The sequence below is a fragment of the Lonchura striata genome, chromosome 15 (genome assembly GCF_050655825.1).
Source record: "Lonchura striata isolate lonStrDom1 chromosome 15, ASM5065582v1, whole genome shotgun sequence".
Lineage (NCBI taxonomy): Eukaryota > Metazoa > Chordata > Aves > Passeriformes > Estrildidae > Lonchura > Lonchura striata.
This window is the reverse complement of record NC_140717.1, coordinates 4,859,722-4,878,026: the sequence shown is the minus strand read 5'-3', so window position 1 is coordinate 4,878,026 and position 18,305 is coordinate 4,859,722. Positions and strand designations below refer to the sequence as shown.

The 18,305-nt window shown below is 48.9% G+C and overlaps 1 protein-coding gene across 10 annotated transcripts in view; it reads left to right on the top strand.

Annotated features, from left to right (window-relative positions):
• Positions 1 to 18,305, top strand: part of RNFT2 (ring finger protein, transmembrane 2) — a 36,417-nt gene that overhangs the window by 7,787 nt on the left and 10,325 nt on the right. For all 10 annotated transcript variants that reach the window (XM_077787122.2, XM_085592975.1, XM_085592972.1 and 7 more), the window contains 5 exons: positions 1,126 to 1,226; positions 3,262 to 3,415; positions 12,508 to 12,657; positions 16,586 to 16,651; positions 17,586 to 17,687. In XM_077787122.2, coding sequence (XP_077643248.1) covers positions 1,126 to 1,226; positions 3,262 to 3,415; positions 12,508 to 12,657; positions 16,586 to 16,651; positions 17,586 to 17,687 — 573 coding nt within the window. The remainder of the gene's footprint in view (positions 1 to 1,125; positions 1,227 to 3,261; positions 3,416 to 12,507; positions 12,658 to 16,585; positions 16,652 to 17,585; positions 17,688 to 18,305) is intronic.

The following is an 18,305-nucleotide window of genomic DNA, read 5'->3' as shown; positions in this document are numbered from 1 at the left end:
ATAATGTTTTGAGACGTTCAGCTGCAAGATTTCATAGATGTATTGCTTGCTAGTAGCTTTATAATGCTCTGGGCATTAATATGCTTAGAATGTAAAGAAACCAGCAGATCTTCTCAGGTCTTCTGATCTTCTGTGTTTGGAGAACAGCTCAACAGCACTCAAAGCACAAGGCTAGAATTCCTTTTAGTCAAAGTGACCTGGGTGGCACAAGTGCATGCTTGTATCTGCAGCAGCAGTGGAGTCAGTGTGATGCAGCACTGAGTGAGCAGATGAATGGCACAGCCCAGTAACAGATTGCTGTTGCCTTGCACTCTGCACCTCTGGCCTTCCAGCAGTGTGCCCCTTGATCTGCCTCCTCTAAATCTCAGCACAGCAGGCCTGGCTGTTGAACAGCTACAGAGACCTCCTTTCTTAATAAATCAGCTCGCAAGAAAAATGGGGGGTGTTTTCCTCTCAGGAATAAAATTTACTCCCCAAAGTTACCAAGGGCCAAGACTTAGGACAGTGACTTCTGCCATCCAGCTTGTCTGTAACTTTCCATATGTGTTGAAATGCAAAATTTCCACTTTTTTTGACCTTTACCTATTTGTTCAATCAAAAATGAACGTTCCAGAACCACCATGCTTTATGATAACACCCAGATGTGCTGCAGGTAGTGGTGGGGTATATTTGATTTAGCTGAGCCTTCCACTGAGTGACTTTGGGTCCATTTATAAGAATTGTCACTCCAGCCAGGTGGAGCTCAGTATTTAGGATGATATGTGGAATGGACTTTTTAAAATCTGTTTGTCATACGTAATTTTAAATATCAGGGGATTTTAGGTGTTCCAAGAAAGATCCCAACTTTGAAGATGCATTCTGCAAGTAATTCTGTCATTTTCACCAGCTTATTTCAATTAATTTCCATTGAAAATGTTACATGAGAGAGAAGCATTTCTGCTTGTGTTTATGATGTCTTTACTTTGCAGACTACTTCGTAGTCCTGTGTAAATCAGCTAATTACTGAACACTTTGTTACATATTTGCATCCCCTGGGTTGGATTTTTCAGCAGTTGAAGGCTCAGCTCAAATCTTGAGATTTCCACTCAAATAACTGAAATAACTCTGCTCCTTTTCCTTGCTCAGGAGAAGAGGTCAGTGCTGGTTGTCTTCTGGATCCTGGCCTTTCTCACTGGAAACACCCTGTACTTGCTTTACACATTCAGCTCTCAGCAGCTTTACAACAGGTGAGCAAAATCTACATTGTACAGGATGGGAGCAGGTGATAATTGCCAGGGAGGAAAAGAGAGAAGCCCACTTCTCCCCCACACTATGGGAGGCACTGTGTGCCCCTAAAGGATCTGCTGTCTTTGTTACATCTTTGTAATATAAATTCCAGTGCAGGAAAAGAATGTGTGTGTCCCCTTACAGGATTATGGTTCTGTCAATAAAGGACATAAGCAGTGTTTAACTGGGCCAGGGTGTGATGGTGTCAAAGCAGGGTGGATCCTTCCAAAAATGACCTCTGAATTCCCATTGTGACCACTGCAGCTGAACATCAAGTGCAGGTGTCAGAGGCAGATGAGGAACTGACCCAGTGATTTTCCTCTTCAGTATCTAGATTGGAGTGTAGGACAGGAGATGAAGCAGCAGTTTTACTCCAGTGTTCTCAGGGCACTTGGATCTGAGATAAATTAAGATAGCCTTGCCTTTCAAATCCTGACTGAGTTAGTTCTCAGATACAGAAAGATTTCTGCTCATGGATTTGATTCACAAGTTAATGTAAAGCAGACAGGAATAATCACAGGTAGGAAGCAGAGAAAAGGGGAGATTTGAGAAGGTTTCAATGTGGGGCTGAATGGGAGAGGCCAAGCCATGGGATTGTCTGGATGGAATGGAAAAGGAGGAACAGGAATGGCAGAAAGATGTGGAAGTGAAATCTGTTTGCACCACAGGGTAACAGGGTGTCTCTAAGAAGGTGGCCAAGGTTAAAAGCATGAATGGGACTAATTCAAAATAAAGGCTAAATCATCTAAAAGAAAGTGATTTAAGCAATTTGGGGCCATCTTACAGACAGTTTAGAGTGTGGTTTATTACCAGTGGGCAGGCTGGGCCACAGCTCCAGGAAAAGCCCTGTTCTGTGAGTGCTGCAGTGGTGTCATGCCCAGGCTGGTGTATCTCTTGCTTGCCAGACCTGGGACTATTCACAAGCCAGGCTTGTCAAATTATAAATGTCTGCTTCACTTTTGTTTCTTTCTTTCATTTTTCATATCCTTAATTTTTTTTAAATTATTTCTAGTGCATGAATAGTAGTAAAGTCTCTGATTCTGTTTCTGTTTTTAGGGTGTAATTTTACCTGTTGTGCTGTGCCAGTGTTGTGAGTATTTTCAATTCATGTTCAGGCTTTTCATTTTGGGTTGGTTACTTTATTTTGCTTTTTTCTTTTTTTTTCCTTTTTTTTTTTTTTTTTTTTTTTTTTTTTTACTATTAAGTTGTTTTTGCTTTCTACCATGAGACTTTAGCAGGTAAATACCCTGAAGATGAATCCTGTTTTTTCAGTGTGAGTAAAGTCTAGTTTTTATTATTGCTCAGGCCAGTAGCTCCTGCCCATTGCTGGGTGAAATTCTTCTGTCCCAGACTCCACTCTTTTAAACAGCAAATGTTCAGCCCACTAAATGGCATTATGTAAAGGGCATTAATTTTTGGATCTTTGGTTCAGGTAAGAGTATTGACAGAGCCCAGCTCTTGTGCTTCAGGCAGTGGCCACTGTCAGAGCAGGACACGTGTGGAGTTCTCACCTTTGTGCTGTGGCTGGTGCAGTTTCCTGTGTCACCACTTTGTTTGGTGTGCCCAGTAGGTCTGGGGACTGTGCCCCTGTGGCAGAGCAGCCTCAGGAGCTGTGGGATGTTCCTTGCCCAGGGAGGCAGAGCTGTTCTGAGCAGGATTTGCCAGGACAAGCTGTGACACCCAGATCCCACGCTGTGCACTGTCAGCACCCCAGGCAATGGGAAAGGCAGGTTATGCTTGTTCCAAACAGACTTTATGGGTGTTTGGGCCCTGCTTTGTGCCACTGGGCAAACCTGGTGAGCCCTGTAAAAATGAGCAACAGAAAGTCAGGAGGCCCAGAGGAAGCCCAGATCTGATTTGTGTCCTCCTCCTCATGCCCTTGAGAACTTCCCTGAAGTTCAGGACACTTCCTGGGCTCTCTCTAGCCAGCAGTGGATACAAGGAGCTTGAGCAAGCTTCTCCTCAGTGGTATTTGAGCTTTGGTGTCTCTTTCAGCCTTATATTCCTGAAACCCAACCTGGACAGGCTGGACTTCTTTGACCTGATGTGGATTGTGGGCATTGCAGACTTTGTGCTGAAGTACCTCACCATTGCCCTGAAATGTCTGGTCGTGGCCCTGCCCAAGATCATCCTCGCTGTCAAATCCAAGGTAGGAGACTCTCCTTGAGGCACACACCTTTGTCTTTGATAATCTGATACCTTAACCACACATTTGCAGCATGGAACCAGAGAATCAGGGAATGGTTTGGGTGGAAAGAGACCTTAAATCCCACCCAGTGCCACTCCAGCCTGGCCTGGGACACTCCCAGGGATCCAGGGGGGCCCACAGCTTCTCTGGACACCCTGTGCCAGTGCCAAATCTGGATGGAAGAATAAAACCATTAACATCTGTTGCTAAACCTTTGGCAGAAAGTCACCTGGCATCAAGGGGTGGTTTTTGAGCCATCACAGACCTGAGCAAGGGTTTGGTACTACCAGCAGCGATTAAATTCCAGGGGGTTGAGGTGAGCATTGCTTGAGGAGGAATCAGTGCTAGAAGCCAGATAACTGCTTTTCTCATTAAGTCTTGTTTTCTGAGTGATCTCTGTAAATTCACATTTCTGAAGCAGGAAACTTCATTTCCTGGGAAGAAATTGCAAATATTTGTCTCTTTGGCTTCCCACTTAGGTGAAAGAAGGAACTGGGTTAAACTGAAGACACAAAAGACAGCACCAGTTCTAACCATAGGAGAAAAAAATTAATTCAATGCTTCACATATTTAAATGTTTATGAAACCACATGTAGACTAAGCCTAACTTTTAAAAGTTTCTCTCTCATTCAAAACACCTTTTGAGATGTTTTTATTTCACATCTCTCATGCTGCCTCTTCCTCCACTCAGTAGTGTCCCCATTTCAGGGGCAGATGGAGCAGTGTGTATTATTTGCATTCAGCAAAGAAACCTCTGGCAGCTGTTGGGATGAAAGGCACTTTGCCTTGCAAGGTACCAGCAGTAATTGCTGCAAGTCTCAGGCAGGGCACTTCAGGGGGTGCCTAAACTGGGAATAGTTTTGCTTAGAAATGACATGGGTGGCAGGGGAGTTGAGCAGTTTGTTCCTGCACAGCAGGGCCATCTGAGATGGTTATTAATTTATTTCTGGCAATTGTCCAGCTTTTTTTTTTTCCTTCTATTATTATTATTATATTTTGGGAGATTAATGTGCTGGGTCAGAGCATAATCCAGGCTGGGGAGGGAGGGAGAAGTGATGTGAATAGTCTTCCCAAGATAAATGGCAGTGTTGGAAAAGGTTCACAGCCTTTGCTTGCTTGTCTGAGAGCCATCCCAAGTACTCATTAATCCTTGTCAGGAGAGAAGAAAGAGAGGGGGTCTTTATTTGCAGCTCCAGTGAGAGGCTGGTAGGATCACATCTGTCAAGGGCCTGTAATGACTCAGAGCACAGATGCTTCATTTTTAATACCTTTTTCTGGAGAGAAATGTGTCCCACTTTTTTTAAGCCCCTTTTTGTCTCAGCATGTTGGGGATGGTCTCTCTGTCCCCTGGCACTGCTAGTACTCACCACCAGATCTGGGTTTGCTTTGGGGGTTCTCTCCCCCACTCTGCAGCCTTGAATCCAGCCAAGCATGAGATCTGGTGTAACAAATTAAGCAAGGTCAAACTGGGATGGGAGGGCTCCAGGGGAACCACAGGACACCCTGGAAATGGTAATTGGTGATCACATACATAGCTGAGCTCCTTCCCTGGGCCTGCTGACCCCTGGCCTGCACAGGTGAGGGATTTAAATGGAACCTTTTGCTCAGTTAGAACACTTCTAGTGCAATTTATGCACATTAACTTTGACCAGCATTTTTATCAAGTTTTTTCTCTGAATAGTTGCCAGGTACAAAGTTATTTACTCCTTCCCAATGTCCTCCAAGTAATATTTCTGCCTGAAGCCCAGCTTGGAGTTTATGAACTTCTGGGTAGTTGTCACTTAATGGTAACAGGCTGCTGGAGAAATATGAATTTAACTCAGTAGAGCTCGATTTTTTCAAGGTGGGTATTTATATATAGTGAGAAGGTTTTGTGCCAATTTAACTACTCAGAACAGCAGCCTCTTGCTCCCCTGGTAGAGGGCCTGAAGGTTGCTGCACTCTCAGGGCTGGAGTTCAGCACAGGGGGATTTAATCCTCAACTACTGGCAGTCAGCAGTAGATCCTAAAACTTGCCCTTGGATGGGATATGGGGAACTTTAATCATCCTGCACTCAGCCTCTGAGCTGGCTCTTTGGATTTTCCTCATTCTGGAAGTTGAAAGGCACTTGCAAAGCTAGCCTGGCTTTTCCTGCTGCTCCTCAGGATCCTGGTCCTCTCTGAATACTGAGTGGTTTTTGCTTTTATTTGTCAGTCTTTATGTCCCCCCTCATTCTTGTCTGTAAACTGAACTCCAACAATAGAGTCTTTTCTCAGAGATTAATTCCAGATCTTATTATTCTCTTCTGGACTGTCTTCATTCCCTCCCTGCTTTCTAGACCATTTCTCCAACCTGTCAAGGTGAATTTGGAATATAATCCTTCTTTCCAGTTGTGCTCACAGCTTAGTGCCAGCTGTACATTACTTTGTTCCATCAAGATCATCAGTGACAACAATGAATTGCACTAAACTCTGCTTTCATCAGTTGGATGCATCTTTTCGTTTTGAAAGAAAACACAGGAAAAATCTGTGTTAGAACACTCAGTTCCCCCCATCCAAAATACCTGGGTCATGTTTTCCTAGTATGGCCCATCACAGGAAGGGCCTTTTTTGTTGTAAACTTCTGTGATTTGTAGCATCAGTTTCTGCTTTAACTGAGAGAAAGGGAACTAAAATTGAGGGGCAGAAAAAGTTTGTCTTTGCACAATAGGCAAAACCCATCATCATGGGTGCTTGAAGTGTGAAGCATGAGAGCTGCTTTATTGTGAGGGTACAACCAGCCAGAGTTCTCCAAGCCTGAGCAACTCAGAAATTCAAGATCTCTGCAAGCAACTCCTCCAAAGAATGAAGGAAGACTTAAATTTTGATGAAATAACCCCAGACTTTCCCAGGTTCCAAACCAACCAGGAAAACAGAGGCACCAGGAGAGGCTGTGAGACTCCAGTCAGAGTGGAATGAAGGGAAAGAAGAGCTTGTGAATTGGAGAGAAAAGCAGGAGAAGGAAGGTAACCCCAGCATCAGACTCATCCCAGAGCTCTGTGGAGTTTCCAGAGGATCCCACCTGTGCTGGAGGTGTCCCTTCCTCCCCCCAGCTGTGACAGGGACACTGAGCTGGGTACAAGTTTCAGTAACAGCTGAGCTCATCATTCCTTTGGAAGGGAGGGCTTGGCTGAAGGATCTCCATTAAAAAAGGCAAATAAGATCATTTGGTTCAATATAAAATGAATTAAAGTAAATTAAACTGCAGGAGCCATGTGGCCTGCAGAGGCTTCCATTGTTGTGCACACATCAAGGGCAGCTTTTCATTTTCACTGCTAAGGAATGACAGCTTGAGGGGGGTGGAATTCAAAATCAGGAAATAAATAATAAAAAGACACAGTTGCCAAAGATTTCACTTAGGAAATCCCAGGTGCCTGCAAGCTTCCCATCCCCTCCTCATGTTGTTATCAGCAATCTGAGCTGGAGAAGTGAGTGAAACGTGGGGGGAGGGAGAAAGAAAATCAAACCAAATAGGACTGTAAGAAATTGTTACCCCCAGTTCTTGCATCTGTGTGTCCCTATCCCTATAGGGGCAAAGATACCATGGATAATTTAATACATAAGAAAGGCCCTAAGTGAGAATTTTCTCTTCATGCTCAATGCAGAGCCAAGTTACAGGGGACTGCATTTCCAGGAGAGTGAAAATGCAGAAGGAGAACACTGATGTTGGCCCCTCACTGTAGCTTTGAAAATACTTGCTTGGTGGCTTTTTCCAGTGGATTGTTTTATTAGTGCTTTTCATTTTAAAATTACCATCTCATCAAGTCTGGTCAGAGAAAACCTGGCCTGGATGTGGCAGCAATTTCAAGTTCTGCACTTGGACCAAAAACCTTCTTCAGGTGTACATGATATTTCCTGTCACAGATGGGTACAGCTCTGCCATGGAACCTGGCACATTAATTTCCATATTCCTTCTGAACCTGCACAAGACAGACACAGAACTCTCTGGAGAGAGGGGTAGGGATAGGGAGGATTGACAACTTGGAAGAGAAGAGGTTAGGGAAGGGCTTGGGAAAATTGGCAACTGGGAAAGGGAGGGGATTAGTGGGGAGAACAGGGAGCAAACACGGAATCAAAGCAAAACACACCACAACACTTCACGGACAGCAGTCTGAGCTTGGGTCCTCTTGGGTCACAGGAACTCCAGGATGTTCTGCAAGGACTTTTCCCTGCTGCAGCTGGGACTGATGTGCTGTCCCAGAGTCAGAAGTGTGGGATTTATTATTTACAAAATTAAAAACTAACTGAAGCATAAGAGCAGGTACTGAGGAGTGGGGACTCCTCTGTCCCCCTCCCTAAACTTGCTTTGCAAGTCACTGCTACTGAACTTTTTAAAAACCATTGCTCTTCAGTGGTTTCCCAGTTTAACTTGCCAGTTTAAGGTACAAAAGTTGGGATTTTCAGAAGCGTGTGCTAACTAAAATTTTCATTTTCCCCTCTAGTCCCACCTTGACATTACTCATCATTAGTCCTGCATGGATTTTCACCAGCATCCTCCATACCACAATGCTGTTTACTGGGTAAATCTGGGAGTTTTCTCTGTTTTACTGCTCCTACCCAACACCTGATCTATTGGCACCATGACCTGGAATCTCAGCAGAGCCTGCTCTCCTCTGATCCAAACTGCCAGCAGGACTCCAAAGCTTTTTGAAGCACGTTTCAGAATATGCCCTAATGCTGCTGCTGGCAGCAGAACAAGTGAGACTTGGAGCTTCCCTCGAGTGCTAATCACACCTTGCAGTTGCCTCATTGCAACTTCTCTCACTTCTCTTGCATGCCCCACTCTGACTGCGCTGTGTCAATCCTTGCTGTGCCTCTGTTCCTCGTGGGGAGGCAAACTGAGGCAGAGCCTTATGGCAAGGGAGACTGCACACTGAGCCCTGGGGGAGTCTGCAACCCACCCCCTTTGCTGTGTCTAGCTTGGGATTCAATTTTTAATTACACTGTTCCATGGTATTTTTCTGTGAGGCTTCTCCCCTCCACCACCACGCCCCAAGGATGAAGGTGAGGGATTGAAAGAAGCTGTTGCAGTAACTGGAAAGTTCACAGGAAACAAAGAGAAGAACGTTCTACAAGTTCAAATTGAGTTGCTACACTGGAGAATTAAATCCTGTCCTTTGCCAAATAATTCTTGTGTGAATCTAGAGAAGTCAGGTAGAGCTGCAAACTGAAGTCAGGGCTTCTGCTTTTAATGGTAATGTGATCTAGAAAATGAAGTGCTTTATAAAAAGTCTAATCCCAACACCATGGACACCAAAACAGCCTTGCCTTGACTTTTGTCTTTCTGTGTCTCAGGTTCTCATTTAGAAAATGAAGAGAAAAGCTGTCCCTGAGCTCAGCCAGCAGCCTGAAAATAAAGAGATTTTAAAGTGTTTTCTGTAATGCTGATGTTGTAAAGGCACTGAAGAAATTCTAGGAATGTGCTCCTCTGAGCAGAGCTCAAATGGCAGGAAAGGATCAGATGCAGGTCTGCCATCAGGTAGTGAGGATGTAACAAAATACCAAGAAATTCCGTGCAAAAAGCTTCAGTGCAGTACAGACTGAAACTCTGCATGTACAGAAGGGAAAGTGCAAGTGTGTGAAAATGCTGATTTCCCCTCTTTCAAAAGAAGGGCTTGGTTTGAATTGTAGAAACGGTATTTCTGTGTGGTGAAGGAGGTTCAGAAAATGGGGGGGTTATACACAAGCCATTGACTTGTGGTTTTGACTTAGCACTGAAAAAAAGGAATCAAAATTTCACCATGTGGTATCTGAGGCTCATCAGCAGAGCTGCTAAAATTAGATCCCAGCACAGCCCTTCCCCACGTGTGCTAATGAAGTGTTTGATAGCAGCAGCAGCTCCCTCGGAGGAAGCAGGGCCAGCACTGCCCCTCTCACTTCTGGGCCAGGCTTAACCCTTGGTGAGAGCAGAGCCTTTCTGCTCTTCCCTACCCCCAGCAGGAGCCATAATTCCAGGTAATATCCTATTTCATCTCTGCAGTTCAGCTCCCACACAGCCCAGTCCTGCTCTGGGGCTGGCTCACAAGCCCACCAGAAAGATTCTGCTGATCTTAGAGAGCTCTTCAGGCTCTCCAGTGCATTCCAGAGAAAATTCCCAGATTTACACAGGTTTTTGTGACATAGGAAAAGTCACCTGACAGAGACAGGCCTTGCCTTATTTCTGCTGTGGTGCCAAATCAGATGCACAGGAGAAATAATTATGTTTGTGCTTCATATAACACACAGTTCTAATCTTGAAGAAAAGAAAAAAGCTGATGTATTTTAGCTGGATTTTTTCAGACAAAATACAGCTTGAGACAAAGATTTGACTTTGAAAAATGTAACCTAGATAGCTAAGAGATAACAGAGCTGAGTAGTGGCAGACAGGTATGTTGAGTGTGCTTCCCACTGATGGGTGCTGCCTGCAGTAAGTTGGTGCTATCAGAAATCTACATTTTACTGCTGAAATTGTGGGGAGCAATCCTAATTTTCCAGGCTTCTGGCTCAGAAGGAGGGCCTCACTTCTGCATCAGCCCTTTGTAGGCTGATTATTTCTGATTTTCTGGCACTTTTCCTCATTTAAAAAAGGGGCTGGTGTGGTGCACTGAGATGCCTGAAGTTTCTAGTTCTCTTGAAATGATGCTCAGCTGTCCTTGTACTGCTCCCTCCCTGCTGGAATAACTAAATTTACCAACATTTAATGGTCAGGTGGGTGCTGCTAAGGGGCTGCAGGGAGGGGTGCATCCCTTAAAACATCACTTCACTCTTGGGAGGCTGTCAGCAAGCTTCTAGCTGCTAAAAAATCCTGCTACCCTGCAGTTAGCATCGGAAAGGGAGGAAAAGGGAATTCTGGCAGCTCTGGGGAGGGTGCAGGAGTTGTTGGGTTGGATGCTGAAGTTTGTCACTCGCCCTGGGGCTGCCCCAGCTTTCCCCACACCTCGCTGTGGGCTCGGGGCTTTCAGTGGTGGTGAGCAGGAGCAGCTGGGGCAGGCTCCAGCCGGGATGTGGGATGCTGGATGCTGGATGTGGGATGCAGCAGCTCCGGCTGATGCAATGGGACAGCAAGCAGTGACCTGGCCCGGCCCCGCGGCAGGGACGAGCTGCAGAAAGCAAAATCCGCTGCCTTTTTCTTGCTGGGAGCTTTCATCAGAGCCCTGCGGAGGGACGCGGTGACAGCGTTGTCATTTCTGGCCCAGCAGCGCCCAAAATAAACCATGATTGCATCGCTGCATCGGGCTGGGAGAGGCCCGAGTGCTAATTGAATAAATCGGGGCGGTTCCGACCCCGGACTGCTGCTGCTGCTGCCCCGGGTTGTGCGGGAGAGGGGACGGGATGGGATGGGATGGGGATGGGAATGGGGTGGGATGGAAGGGAAATGGGGATGGGGTGGGTTGGAATGGGAATGGGCACGGGGATGGGGAGGGATGGAAAGGAAATGGGGATGAGGTTGGGGTGGGGAATGGGGTGGCATGGAAGGGGAATGGGCTTGGGGATGGGAAGGGGTGGAAAGGAAATGGGGATGGGAAGGGAAATGGGGTGGGTTGGAAGGGAAATGGGGATGGGGATGGAGTGGGGATGAGGATGAAGATGGAGTGGTGATGAGATGGGGATGGGGATGGAGTGGTAATGGGATGGAAGGGAAATGGGGATGGAGTGGGGTGGGATGGAAGGGAAGTGGGGATGGAGTGGGGTGGGATGGAAAGGAATGGGGTGGGATGGAAGGGAAATGGGGATGGGGATGGAGTGGTGATGAGATGGGGAGGGAAATGGGGTGGGATGGAGGGGGGACGGGGTGGGGATGGGGATGGGGAGGGAAGCAGCCGGGTCCGATCGCAGCCGCTGGTGTGAGCTCACTCGCGTCCCGCGGGACATGAGCTCACTGGCGTGCCAGGGCTGTGGGGAGGATGGAGGATTGCATGGTCGGGAGCTGCAGGACGGCCTGCGAGTGATCTCATCGCAGCCCCCGGGGAGGGGCGCTGGCTGCTGCCAGCCCGGCTGCGAGGACTCAATCCCATCCCCACCTCAGCAATTAGTGATTGGCCTGCGATGACATCACTGATGACAGAGCTAACTGGGACAACACAGCAAAATTCCAGGGGAATTTCCCCTTCTCCAGGAGCTGAGCAAATAAAAGGATTTTGACAGGACAAATGCAAATCTTTCAGCCCAGATAATGTCACTGCAGATTAAGCATCCTTCTGGACTCGGCTAGCCACCAGCTGTCCCTGTAAACAGCGTGGGACAAAACAAACTGGGGGTGGCCCTAAATGAGACACTTATTCAGGCTTTGGTGAAGGTTGACAAAGGATGTTGTCCATTCTTTGAGTCTCCTTTGAGAGAGAAGCATTTCAAGCAGTACACTTCCCCTGCCCCCAACCTTTCCTTCCTCGAGGTCTTCTGGAAGGTTTGGTCCCTTTGAGTTTTAAATGCCCTGAGGGTTTAATTTTCAGCACCAGTCTTTTTATCTGTGCACTGCCCACCCACCTGAGGGGGAGGGGAAGGATGCTGTCAAATGAATTAATTTGATTCTTTGGGATTACCTAAAAAATTGTCATGAAGAGTGAGGTCACTTAACATTTAATCCCTGTACCTTCAGAAGGGGTGTAAGGTCAGAGATCTAACTTGCTTTCCTTTTCTCACTACTAATAATATCTACAGATCACATAATTTTAACCTTTGGTTTTCTGCAGCATTGTCCACACACACAATGCATTGCCTATCCATAACCTGCTCTAAAGTTTATAATTCCAAAATGCTGCATAGCAGATTTTATTAATTCCAAATTTGAAGTTTAAGTTAACAGTAAAAAAAAGAAGTGAATATTTCAGTGGCTTGTTCTGCTTGTGTTCAGCTGAGCCCTGTGGAGGAATGAAGGGATATTTATCCTTTCTGGGCACAGAGCTGAGGGGCTGCAGAAAAAGCTGCATCTCATGAGTGAGATCTCTGCACCATTGAACAGTGCAGTGATCAGTGAACAGCAGCCCTGCACAAATTAAATGTTCTTCTTTTGACTTGCTGGTAATAACGATGGTCTCACTTGCCTGCTTGTCTTGCAGGGAAAGTTTTACCTGATTATTGAGGAGCTGAGCCAGCTCTTCCGCTCCCTGGTGCCCATCCAGCTGTGGTACAAATACATCATGGGGGATGATCCATCCAGCAGCTACTTCCTGGGTGGCATCCTCATCATCATGTACAGCCTCTGCAAGGTGAGCAGCACCTGCTGAAATCCCCTGGGAGCTGGGGCAGGAGCAGAGGGGGCAGGGGCAGAGAGCAGCACAGCTGAAGGGACAAATGCTCCTTTGGTTGTGGCTGTCCCTGCCCAGGAGCACCGCCTGCTTCAGCTGCCAAAGGCATTTTGCTGCCCAGCATGTGGGCATTGCTGGGCTGGGGGAGGATCTGAGCCTGCTCCCAGGGTTGCATCAGACTCATGAAGTCATTGCTGCTCTGCTCATCCCTCTCTGCAGAGGCTGCAGGAGCAGGGGAGCTGGTCCTGGGGGAGCAGTGCTGGCTGGCTGCACACCTCCGGATGTCACACAAAGGCAGGCTGCAGACACTCACATGGCTGTCTCTGAGCTTTCCTCTGCCACTCACAGCTCTGAGTGCAGCAGGGAGAGAAAGCAGCAGCCAAGTCCTGCCTGGATAAAGCAGGTCCTGTTCTAGGTCCTGCTCTGGCTGATACAAGTGATGGGCAGCAGTAATTCATGTTTCCTCAATTATCAGAGCACAGAGTTGGTACAGTTGTGAGTAGGTGTGATTTAGTCAGAGGAGTCCCAGGTCTAGAAATAATTGTATTTCCAGTGGTGTGTGTTAAACCCTGCCCAGGGGCAGAGCAGTAGCTGAAGCAAACTGTGACAAACCAGATGTTCACCCCTCTGAGAAGGGCCAGGCTTGCTCCATCCCACATCCCTGTCTGTGCCTGTGGCTCTGCAGGAGCAGACTAAAAAAATGAGGAACAGAGAATATATCCAAGCTGGAAACAGCTCAGAGGAGCAGAGCAATGCTGAATTACAGAGTGTTGTGCAGGAATAGGGTCCTGCAACCCCTCCTGTCGAGGACGTTACAGTTCTTGGGAGCAAATCAGGCAGAGGGGTCATGGCCAGTGCTCACAGCAGCTCAGAGCCCCAGCCAGGAGCAGAGCAAGCAGTGCCAGTCCAGGAGCACACGAGGCCAGTGCAGCTGCCTGCACAGCCCTCAGCCCCAGCTCCTCTCCCTGTGCTGGGGGGAGGACTGGTGGCCCTTTCAGAGGTGTCATTGCCTGGAGCCACTGCAGTGCCCACCCCCCTGCCCCTCTGGCAGCTCAGGTGTGCAGAGCACAGGTGGGCAAGGACAGATTTCAAGTGATCTTGCTTGTTCCCTGCTTGCAGAAGTAACTCAACACCTGGAAGAGGGATGCAGTTCCACGTGCCATTTCTTGCACCTCAGAGTGGGGAGATGCAGGTGGGGAATTCTGCTCCTTGGAGCAAGGGGAGCCAAGCTCAAAAGCACAGCTGGCAGGGTCAGAGAGAGTCCAAGAACTGCAGCAATGAGGCAGCTCAGGGGGAGGATGAGGAGTCACCCCAGCTGCTGGGGGGTGCAGAGCAGGGGAGCTGCAGCAAGGCACAGCTCAGCTGGACACCAGCACCTTCAGAGCACAGCTCAGTGCCATGGTTTGAACAGACAGGTGTCTGCTAGGACGGCAGGAGCCTCCCCTGAAATGGAAAATGCAAACCCCGTCCCTCCAAATTATTATCATTTTGAAATTAAGGAGCTCTCAGGTAAAGATGTGAGAGTAGGAATAACAGTTCTTTATTAGGGAAGAAAATAAAAGTAAAATAAAAATGCAGTAATACAAAACAAACCACTGCCAGAGTCAGAACAGTCCCTGTCCCCTGTGTGTCAGGGAGGTGGCTCAGCCCCATCCCAGGGGGGCTCAGCCCTCCTGCAGTGCCAGCTGTGCTTCTGCTGGAGCAGGATCTGCACAAGGGGGGAGATTTCCTCTGGAGCTCCAGGGCTGGGGGAGATGGGCCTGGGCTCCTCTGGGAATGCAGGGGGAAGGAAGCTGCTCCTCTGGGAATGCAGGGGGAAGGAAGCTGCTCCTCTGGGAATGCAGGGGGAAGGAAGCTGCTCCTCTGGGAATGCAGGGGGAAGAAAGCTGCTCCTCTGGGAATGCAGGGGGCAAAGGCTGCTGTGCTGTTCCCAGGTCAGATTGGATCCAGGTAGGAATGCTTGGCTCCTCCCCTGGGCACAGCATCTCCCATGGATGATGGAATTTTCTCAGCCATGCAGGGACACTCAGTGGCCATGGACAGCAGAGATCTCCTGGAGGGAGGATTGGCTGTGGGAGAAATAAAGGAAAAACTGCCCAAAGAACAGCAGAGACCTGCCCCAGCTCTGACAGATGGGGCTGGAACACAGATCCCCAGCTAAATCTTGCATTTCTGACCTAAGACACTCAGCCATGAGCTGAGGCCTCCAGGGCTGAGCTTAACTAGAGCTGCTGGGCCCAGGGGCAGGGGCTGTGGGAGGAAAGCCCAGGTGAGGCTCCTCATGGCCTGGCAGAGCTGGGAACAGCTCCTTAGGGGTTAACTTGATGTTCCTGTCCTGTGAAGCCTTTCTAGGGAGTGTTGGGGTGATCTAGATTGGAAAAGCCTTTTGGGAAGTTTGTGTCCAGGTCAGGGTCAGCCCTGTGTGCACACCAAGACTTTGTCTGGAAGGGGAAGGAAAGGGGGAGCTCCTCTCCCAGAGCAGGGCACAGAGCCCTGGCTGTGCCCATCCCATTTCCAGTCCCCAGAGCTGCAGCTCCAGCTCCTTGCCTGAGACACTGAAAACATCCCCAGAGGAGTCCACATTAGCAAAGCCACAAACCACATTAAAGAACCACAGAAGCCAGTTTGGCTCTGAGAGCTCCTGGCAGAATTCCAGGGCTCAGCTGGGGCTGGGGCTGCATCCCCTTCCCCTGCACAAGGGCAGGAGGCTGCTTGGAGCTGTGCTGGTGCCTCTGTCTGCACTGTGGAGCCACCAGCCTCTGGTTTTGGTGGAGAAATCCCAGGTGCTCCCACACAGAGCATCCAGCTTGGATTTGTGCCTGTCCTGAGCAGCAGCACTCCCCGTGTGGGACCCAGTTGTGAAGTGATGGCTGGAGCAACAAAAATGGGTGAGAAGTGGGTGCTGGTCCTCTGAAACACGCAGCTTTTGAGGGTGCAGGGGGGGATGAGGGGGGAATATGGGCTGGGAGAGAGGAGACATTGGAGCAAAGGCACTGGAGTCATGCTGGAAGCACAGCAAGCAGGAAAAGCTGGGACTTGCACTGGGAAAGAAAGGGCTGACCCCCATCCTTGGTGGGAGGTGGGATGCCTGAGGCCGTGGGCAGCCCCAGGTGGTGGCTGCTGAGTGGAGCATTACTGGAAGGAGCCTGGGAGCCCTGTGTGTGCTGCCTGGAAGCATCACTGCTGCCTGCCTTTGCTTCCCCATGCACTGCAGGATGAGCTCATTGGCATTCCCTGCAGTGAGCCCACTCAATCACTCTCACCAAAACCACTTCACCAGCAGCAAGCCAGCTCCTCTCTCTGCCTCTGTGCCTTTGCAGTGCTGCTCCAGCTCTGCAGCTGCAGCATCACAGCCTGCCCTGCCCCGGGTGACAGCCAGGCTGTGCCACCAGCCCCAGCTGATCAGGGCTGCTCCTTGCACTGTCACTTTTTCACATCTTCAGTTCAGTCAGTTTTCCCTGTGCTCTGCCAGCAGGTAGGGGAGAAAGAGATGATGGCCTGGGTTAGGTTTTCAAGCTATTTTCATTTTCTTTCCCCCTTTCCTCTTCCCCTCCTCTCCTTTCCCCATGGGAATGGGTTCATTTTAGCCCTTCCCTGCTTAGTGGGGTGGACAATTGTCCCCAGCCCAGCCTGGTGCCAGCCCCTCTCTGTGTCCTGTAAAGTCCCCACTTTGCACTCAGCTGCTCCCAGAGCTTTTCTGGCCACCCTTCCCACTGTCAATTCCCATTTATTACATATTTCATGATCACCATGAAATCTTTTTTGGCACTATTGTTACTTCTTCCCCTCTGAGTATCCATTTGGAGATTGTTTGCTGAGTTTTTTGACTCACACACACATACACAGAGGTTTTGTGAAAATTATCTAAAATGGGATGTGCTTTTTGCAGTCTTTTGACATCTGTGGCCGTGTGGGAAGTGTCAGGAAGGCACTGAAGGTCCTTTGCACCCCCCAGGTAAGGAGTTAAACGTGGAGTCCCAGAGGTGGAACCTTGTTCTTGCTGAATGATAAAATGGAAAATTGCTCAGGACCACAGAATAAAACAATGTTAGCCCACGGCTGGACAAGCTGGAGGCTCCTGTCAGGGGTGTCAGGGACCTTTTCTGACATCTGCCCTGCCCCAGCTGTGGTGGGAGATTGTTCCTGTTCTGTCTGACTGGAAGCTCTGTGTAATGTGGATTAATCCAACTGCAAGGAGCTGACAAAACTTTGTAGTGCAGAGTGTGGCAAGGACTTTGTGGTGCCTGATGTGCAGTGACATTGAAAGAGACCCTGCAGTGCACAGGAATTATCCCAGGCACTGCATTCCACAGGGCTGATATTTAGATCTGCTGCAGTGACTTACATTTTTTAAAGGGTAAATCAAAGGCTGTAGAGGAAAAGAACCTCATCAAAGTTAGAACTTGCTTATTCCCTGAGCTTGGGCTGGTCATTTTCCCTCAGCAGGTTTCTGTTTCCCCTAAATTTGTTACAGTGGGAGAAGCAGCATTTACCTTCCCTGTATCTGAAGGGGAAGTGGGCAGCCTGTGGGCACAGCTGCTGCTACTCTTTCTTCTATTGTCTCCTGCTTGCTAATAATAACAATAATCCCTCCCTCCATCTAAACACCCCTGCAAATGATGCTGAATTAATCCTCTCAGCTCCCTGTTGAGCTCATTAAATTCCATTATCCTTGCTGCACGAGTGGAGGCCCTAAAAGATGGAGTCAGCTCCAGGGGAGGGGCAGACAGGGAGCACAGAGCTCCAGACTCCTCTGTGCCCACATCCCCCTTCCCCACCGGTGACAGGACGCTCTGGGGGGACCTGGGGGTGAAAAGCAATCTTTGTGCACATTTCCCCTTCCAGCCCTTTGATGTGGGGTCTTGTTTCTCCCCACCTCTCCCTGACAGAGCTATGGAGCCCGTGCCACGAGCCAGCAGTGCAGTGAGGCAGGAGACATCTGTGCCATCTGCCAGGCAGAGTTCAGGGAACCTCTGATCCTTCTGTGCCAGGTAAGCTCCCAAAAATCCCTGCTGCCATTCCTGCAGTGAGCTCCTGCAGTGGGGAGAGGCACAGCCAGCCTGGGAGCTCCTGAAGGCCTTTGCTGCCTCTTGGTGCAGCTCCTGGTGGGTCTTTATTGCCCTGGGTGGCCACTGGGTTGTGGCAGCTGATGGGGTGAGCGTGGCTGTGGGACGGGCACAGCCTTGTGGGGCAGGGACTGCAGACCTGGGGCTAGAGTGAGCAGAGCTTTACCTGTCCCTTCAGAGGGCTGGGTAGATTTAAAACTCCCTTTTGATAACAGGGTTATCAAAGAAAGCCATGCTGTGCACCAAAGGTGCCTCTTAGCCTTGCTAAGAGTGAACATCTGTGCAGATGTTTCCAAGCTGGAAGCCCCAAGAAGCTGCTTTGGGGCCTGCTTGGCAGAGCTGGGATTTGAGGGGTGACATTGCTGCTGACTCCTCATGTGTGGAGGAGTTCCCAGCTTCTCACAGCTCCTCGTGCTCCCTCCCTGCCCTTTTCCTGCTCTCCCAGTCTGGGGCTGGATGCTGTGTGCTGGGGAGAGGCCAGGGAGGGCTCAGTGCAGAAACCAGAGGATGAGAACAGCCATTTACTGAAAAGGGGGAACTGGG